This window comes from Neolamprologus brichardi, chromosome 12 (genome assembly GCF_056152115.1).
Source record: "Neolamprologus brichardi isolate AB-2024 chromosome 12, ASM5615211v1, whole genome shotgun sequence".
Classification (NCBI taxonomy): Eukaryota; Metazoa; Chordata; class Actinopteri; order Cichliformes; family Cichlidae; genus Neolamprologus; species Neolamprologus brichardi.
The window spans coordinates 12723989-12732025 of record NC_142115.1 but is presented as its reverse complement, the minus strand read 5'-3'; the positions used below and the strand labels follow the sequence as shown (position 1 = coordinate 12732025).

The 8037-nt window shown below is 40.3% G+C and overlaps 1 protein-coding gene across 1 annotated transcript in view; it reads right to left on the bottom strand.

The window, feature by feature from the left end:
- Nucleotides 1-4589: 4589 nt before the first annotated feature.
- The window catches only part of slc15a4 (solute carrier family 15 member 4), a 29883-nt gene continuing 26435 nt past the window's right edge, over nucleotides 4590-8037 (bottom strand). The window contains exon 9 of the mRNA XM_006803132.3: nucleotides 4590-6411. Coding sequence (XP_006803195.2) covers nucleotides 6260-6411 — 152 coding nt within the window. The 3' untranslated portion in view covers nucleotides 4590-6259. The remainder of the gene's footprint in view (nucleotides 6412-8037) is intronic.

Here is an 8037-nt window from a genome sequence, read left to right as displayed (position 1 = left end):
TAAAACACCACTGCAACTCTCTTTCTGCGACCACAGTTGGTGGCTTCAGCCTCTTCAAGTAAAAGCAATACAACCCATTAAAGGCACACCACATTCACCCCCTTGGGCTCCAGTTGTGGATGTGCTCATACCTGCTGGGATGTAGCACAGGAAATATAATGGCTGTATTCACTTCGGTTCATGGAGCATGTTAACTCAAGTCTCATTTTTGTTAGCCTTGAAGACTTGACTTCATGAAAAGGGAAAGGAGAAAAAAAAAAGCTTCCCCAGGCCTCCATCTTAAATGGATTTTTAATTAAATTGATGATGTGAGACCAACAAACTCTCACTAATGGTTGGCTGTGCTCCCTGTGGTCCTAATGTGCCGAGCCCGTATTTGCAATTTCCAAATGATTATTCGCTGTTTGATTTATGTTGCTTCATCTGAATTCATTTTACCGTCAGTTCACAGCAGGTTCACGACGGCTAAACGTACACAAACACCCCGCTGGAGAGGAGCGAAGAAACAGCCGACGAGGTCGGCTTGACATTCCGGTCCGACCGATTCTTACAGATGGAGTCGCAGGGAACTAGAGGCAACATTGTTTACAACGCCCCTGTGCCAAATCTGTCTCCTGTAAACACAATCTCCCACCTGACCAGCAGACCACATTGGGAAGATAAACACCACAGCACACATGAACAAATGTTCCCTTGTCTTACCATCTTTGTAAGGGCTCTCAGGCAAAGTCCCTACCCACAAGATGTAAAGCTCTAAAAGAAAAAAAAAAGGTCATAAATATGTTTTTTCCAAATAAAAGTAAGTAAATTGTACATCTGTTAGAGACTGGTTCAACTGCACACTTAGTAAACGAATGAGTGATAATTTGTGTCGGAGTGCTTTAAAACAACCAAGAGTGCGCGTGTTTCTTATAATGAAGACATCACCCAGTGCAGCAGCGCGTGTTTATCCTTTTGAACAAAAGAGGGACTCTGTGGCACAGAAAAAATGTGCTAGTGTGTTAGTTGTGGAGATTATTCATTTGTAGTCAGTTAATTAGTTTTTGCCTTTTTTATGGGATTTCTTGAAAGTAAGAAATAAACAACCTTGTGCAGGTATTTTTGGCCTCCAGAACCAACAAAGTGATCTCAGCACAAGCTCACAGGTACAGAGTATTAGCGATAACTCCGAACTCCAGCAGCTATAAACAACTACAGTAGCTGGCGAAAGGCTTCAGCAGCATGACTCGAGCACCCAGCCATGTCATTTAGATGTATTGGCCCACTAGTAAGGGCAACGTGCACAGGGGAGCGACATATCAGGCAGTGCTCTCAGACAGGCTGAGGAATTTTTCTTCCTGCTGAAGAACAACAGAAGGTCAGAGGGCTACCAAGATACACCTGGCACAAATGGTACTCCTCAGAGTGGCTAAAAAGATTTATCTTGATACCTGTACTGTTTTATGGGAGTCAAGTCCCATTCTGCACAAATAGGATACTCTAAACCACTGGGCATGCACATAATAACTAAGGCTGATGCCGTAAATCCAGATGGATGTACGCTGTTAAAGCGTTTTTACGGTTGCTTATTTCACACATCATCTGTCTGAATGAACATCCTCACCTGCCGCCTCGCTCGGTCCTACAGAAATCAGTCTTACAAGCGACAAGACAAGCACATTTTCTGGAACAAGAGATTGGGAGAGGTTATGTTATCCTCAGCACGACTTCTTCATTGGTGTGGCATTTCAGAAACATATCAGACACGAGTTTAACAACCCGCCCCTCGTCCCACTTAGATTCCCCGGACTCCAGGATGCCGCGTGATTAGTTCGAGGTAAATGCTGATGATGAGTACTTAGAGATGAGTGATTTGTCTGCTTGGCTGTTTTCTTAAACGTTGTGTGTGCATTAGCTTATCCTAATTAACATGCAGCGATACCTCCTAATCCTCCAATTACTGGAGCAACATCTTAGGGAGCATCTGACGGCCGCTCATTACACAGGTAAGACTCAGTAATACAATTAAAAGCAGCTTAACATTCTGTAGATTAGCCCGCCGCGCGCCCCTGAAAAATCATTGACATACAGCACGCACAGTGGTCTTAATTGAGAAGTATGGAGACGTGCAGAGCAGAATTCACAAATGAAAACTCTTTATGGGATTAAACTTTTTTTTCGCAAGGAAATACTGTTTGATACACGTCTGCTTAGTACTAAAGATGCTTGGAGTAATAGTGCCTCTAATTAAAACTTACAGTCATAATTTAATCTTCAGTTTCTGGAAGTCTTTCGTTGTTTACTTGATCTTTTATCACAACTGTGTCGCACAGATTGCAGACAGAACAGGGATTCAGCTACATACATATTGTTTGTAAAGTCCTGTTTGAAAGCCTTCATTTTAGTGTCTTGGCCAACTGTTGCCAGTTTGGGTTTTTTTGGGGCCCACATATTATCATTTGGTGTTGTTGTAAGCTAACGCTAACTTTTGTCCTTTAATTCAAAGGGGTGAGTTCAAAGGAAATCTAATCCCATGGAGCCGTCCTACAGGTGGAGAGAGATGGCAGAGATCAACACTCCACTTTGTCCCAGAATATATAGTAAAGTCAGGCATTGCATCACATCTTGAATCAGAACATTTTCTGGACAACCATCTCCAAGATACATAAACATTTTATGGCCCAAAGTTTGAACACTTATTATGGTTACTGTGAGATTTTAGCTTGAGATATAGAGTACTTTTCAAAATATATACACCTATTGAGCCACATTCAGACCATTTTTTGGGACATTGAAATCTGAAGCAAGGTTGGATCCTGAATATCTCATTAACTATTAACGATGATAATACTGAATGAAAACATGGATGAAAGAAAATGGATCAATGCATCATTTTCAAAAAACTATATCTTGCAAAGTATTTAATATATGAAGCTAGAATTTCACAGGAATCATTATATATTTCCAAACTTTGTACCATATATTTTTTATGCAAATCGGATCCAGTCAAGCAGAAGGCCTGCATTGATTTTAAATGGAATGACCCATATGGGAGTCTGACTCTAACATTTGGACCCAGTCTCAAGTGTACCCCGAAGGGTTTTGGCGCTTGTGTTTGGTAGTTTCAAAACCAAGACAGAGTTTAAAAAAAAGACTACACCTAGAACTAAGTACTCATCCAATCATGTAATACAGCAATGACTTGTGTGCAGGTAAAGTATTTTGTATTATCTGTAGCTGATGTGAAACCATTGCAGGACTCTCACTTTAACATAATGATCGCTAAAGGCAGAAAACATATGGAGTTTCCATTATAGGCTGCATATAAAAGATGGTCGTAGCCAAGCTGCAATTTGTGACACCACCCCAGAGAAAAAAGAGAGGCCTTAAATATTTATTATGTTACTGCTGTGAATGTAATGTAATGTTAAGAAAATATTCTGAACTTGAACATATAACCAGAACATTTACAAGAATAGTGGTTTTTTTTGTTGTTGTTGTTTTTTTTAATGACTTGAATATGTGCAGTCTTCTTGGTCTAAAGTGATCCATCCACCTATTATCAAAGACAATACAAATGGTTTACGATGCCAGAATTAAATGCCCCTGCCCGTCCCAGTAACTTGGATATAGGCTCACTCTCGGTTAGCGAGGTCCACTTATGAAGCCTCAATCTCAGCATTTTGGTCGTTGCCATTTTGATAGTTTGCAACCACAAGTGAGCAGCTGACTGAAAACTGAGAGACACTGCACGCTCACGTGGCAGAAAATTGTCAGTCACAAAGAAGCATTTGATTTGCAGGAAGAACTATTGACTTGGGACTTGTATAAACGCTGGAGGCTATGAATTCAATGAAAGATAAAGAGCATTCAGAAGGTTCTCTGAGGAACTGTTGTTTACTCGCACCATCAACCTAAAATATGAAGAGGCCAGCGTCAAAACTACATCTATGTGTTTTTTTCCCCAGTTCTGCTTCCACAACCGCTATGATGTGTCAGAAATTCCTCTGTACATGTGAAACAAGCCACCACGCTAGAATTATGACCTCAAGGCATTGTGTTGGTTTTGAAACATCAAGCTGTCTGCTCAGTCACTGCTTCGTGGGCGCTCTGACCAAATTAAACAGGAAACGGCCCTCCCCGAGCCTCACGGCTGCCAGGCCTTACCATTAAAAACTGATCTGCGATGACGCTGATTTCAATGATGAAACTAAGAAGAGATGTGGTGCTTCCACCCCCAACAGGAATGCAAAATGAGGCTTTACACCTCTGTGTTAGCAACCTTTTCCCCCTACAGCAAGCTACAGGGCGTGTTTTTTGTAATATAAATAATTCAGGCATTCCACTTTGAGTTTGCCTTAGGACCAACAAACCATGACCCTAATCATGAAAGCAGGCTGTTAAAAGCACGATCCGTGATTCACATGTCAACAACGGTGTCGCCATGCTGCCTGAATTTAAAACACAGGACTGGAACATGTCCTTCCTGTCTTATCAATAAAACATTTGTGTCTCGTGTAATAAACTTACAGATCTGGAAGTTGTGCAACAAAGCTGTGCTTGCATGCGTGGAAACTAACCAGTACAGTGATGTTACAGGCAACTTTGTTAGCTTTAAAAGTTCTTCTTTATTTAGGCACTGGCTGAAAATGACAAAGTCACAAAATAATACACTTTATTAATGGGAACACATAACACTACAAAACATTATCACAGTTCTGTACCATACTGAAATGTAACAGGACTTTTTTTTTTGATGTGACTGAGATGACAACATAATTACACATACAGTAAGCAATAGAACAAGAACACATAATTATCTGATCAAATAAACGCAAACAGAAAAAAATAATCACATGAAGAGGTGTTTCATACTGTCAGTGAGATCGAATCCAGCTTTTTTAAAAAAAATTTTAAATATACAACAACGCAAACGTAACTTCATTTAGTTCGGATCATAAATGAGGACGACTGTTCTGAGCTCCCGAAGGCAGGTTTACATTTCCAGGAGCTTTATGTCACATGACACGATTCCTAGAGAGCCCTGAGTTTTCTTCCTTCATGTGTTCGGCTTAATTCTGAGGATCGAAAATGCACAGATGATGGTGCGCGCACACACACACACACACACACACTTAATAGTATAAAAGTAAAACAAATGAATCACAGTCTTATAAATATAACGAAACAAAACAGAATTTCTGGTAAAGCTGCAAAGCCGTGATAACACCATAAAAGTTTCTGACAGCAAATGATGTGAAATAATGTAAATAATGTCACAAATGTTATAAATTTCTCAGCACTGAGATGGCATCACTGTGAACGCGTTACATTTTTTAACTGTTATGCATCCGTTTCACTGTGATCCGAGCATTAATGCCACAAGTCTAAATACAGATAGATTTTTTTGTTGGGTTCTGTTAATCTAACATTGAAGATATTCGATTTGGCAGCTTGACCAGAAATGTAAAACCCAAGCGTCACAGGAGTTGTGGAGTATTTCTGACATGAGGAGGTATGTATGTATGTATGTATGTATGTATGTGTCATGTAGAGTGCTATCTGAGCATTTACAGGTTAGATTAAAGTGGCTTTACAGTGACTGATCAAACAAAAAATGTGTGTTTGTTTGAAATCTTCTCCAACAATCGGCATCTTGAACAGCAATAATTTAAGGGACTGTTTCAAAATTACCATCAAAACCAATTCCCCTTTTGGTGCGATCTCTTCCAAGATACTGCGTGAGTGGGAATGAAATAGTGCTGATTCTCGAGAACATTTAATGCACGAATACCCGAGATTAAGGTTAAGGACCTAAATGATTTAAATACTGATGTGTCGTACCGGAATAAGTGAAATGAACTGTCTCTGTTAGATAACACAAACACAAATATCTGTAAAACAACTTTGAAAATATTCAAAGGGATCACATTTTATGGCACCGTTTCCTAAGTGCAAATGATCAAAGAAAGGCAACAGGGGTAGACACGCGCACAGAAGTAAGCAAGTACAGTATGAATAATTCATCTCTGTACTGTAAGTGGTATCGCTGCAGTCACCCAGTGATTTCAAACCCACTACCAGGAAATCTGGAAATTACTGGATATCCAAAGCACTTTAAAACTAAATCTTACATAAAAAAGGGTGTAGTTATGACGGTTACAACTTCTTCGCTCAAACTGCTGTATTATAATAAGTAAGGGGTTCTTAGAGCACTGAGTGATCTGACGAGGGGTGACGGTAGTGGCCTGCAAGTTTATGAATATGCAGTCGTGTTGGGTCAAGAGGAAGCGCGTCTCTGCTGCTGAAGCCCTGCTCTGGCTTTCTGCTTGTCGTACTTGACCGAGATAATAAGGAACACCAGCAATGTGACGCCCTGGATCCCCGCCAAGAGGAAGAAGTAGTAATGCAGAGAGCAGTCATTGATATTACCTGCAAGAGAACAAAATAAGGACATGTTATTAATAGAATATGTGAGTTTAGCCGAGAATCTGCACGATAAAACTGGCATTCATGTAACTCTTAAAAAGTTGGGAGCTGCATGAAGGAAAAAAAAAAAGAAGACAAATATGGAAATCTGGAGAACAAAAGCATTGCAACATATTCGGAGGGTGACAGCAGGAGGGTTCTTTGTCACAAAGTACTTCTCCACGTTAAAAGAATACCAAAGGCAAAGGTAAATGGCCACGAGCTTGCAACTGTGTCAGGTTGCTGTGTGTTCAGCAGACATAAAAGGGGTGCTTGAAGTGAGCATGTTAAGGAAACACGATTCTGTCAGGAATTAGGATGGAGCGGGTGAGTGGGGGGGCTGAGGGCTTGTTACTTCTCATTTCACCATTGTGAAATCTTGTGAAAGTGAAGACAATTGACCCCACACTTCAGCGCTGATAAAGGAAAGCGGTATTGAAGCAACAGAGCAATGCAAGCCCTCAGCTATGATTCCAGCCCAGGAGTCTTTCATCGGCATTAAAGCGATTTTTGTTCCTGGTGGGACTGGGATGTGATTAAAGAAAAGAGAAAAAAAGAAAGGTGGAAAAAATAAACTGATGCTTCCACTGTGATCTGTGGGACTTTCTTTTCTATTTTGGAGCCAGGAAGAGAAGACAAAAAGACAAAGCAGAGGGTTGCAGAAGACAAAGAGGAAGCAGTGATGGTATTTGCCGACATTCCCTGTCCATTTATTCCTAATGGATTTGGCGAATCCAGCCCGACATCGGCCAACTTCGACTGTCTTAGCATTTGCTACACTGTTGGCTGAAGTGGCCGTTCTCATTCAGCGACAAAGCTCGAGAGGACAGCTTAAAACAAATCCTGTTTTGGTCATGCTAGGGGTTTACATGAAGGGCAAAGCCGATACAGTTGGTTTCGCTGGTCAAGTATGGTGACAATTGGATTGGCATTAAAGCAGCTTTTTGTACAAATGACCGTGCGAGACAGATCAATTGACTTTCAGCCAACAGCATGAGACGATGCTGTGAACTACTCTGCTGGACACGGAGGGATTTTTAGGCTATTTAAGGTGCCTCGACGAGAGCAGAGGGAATGTATTGTAAAAACATCTATTCTTCATGTAATAGTGGGCCTGGTGTTATTATTATTATTATCTATAAATGTGGAAATGTGAAGCCCAGAGTAATCTGACGGAGAAGCAGGCTTGATTTTAATTATATAAGCATCTGAATTAAGTCAAGTTCTGTGTAGTCACGTGGAGTCTAATTATACCTGTCAGTTTAAAGTTAACAGGTTAAGGTAGTATATGGTATACAGCATATGGTCTAAGATTTTTCATTTATTTCATTCTTTTACTTTTCTAATGATTTCACTGAGCGATTAAGAAACATGAACAGTGTGCTGCAGACATGCACTCACTTACTAAATCACTGAGATTATGTTTAAAGTCAGCAGTTCTAACACACAGTGAGATTGAGCCTTTAGTCTAAACACAAACAACAACACAAACATACACAGGGAGTACAGAATGTGCAGTTCACAGTATGCTGCTTTAAACTGCCTTTTTTGTACAATATTAGGATGATGACTGAAAATAAGAAGAAATGT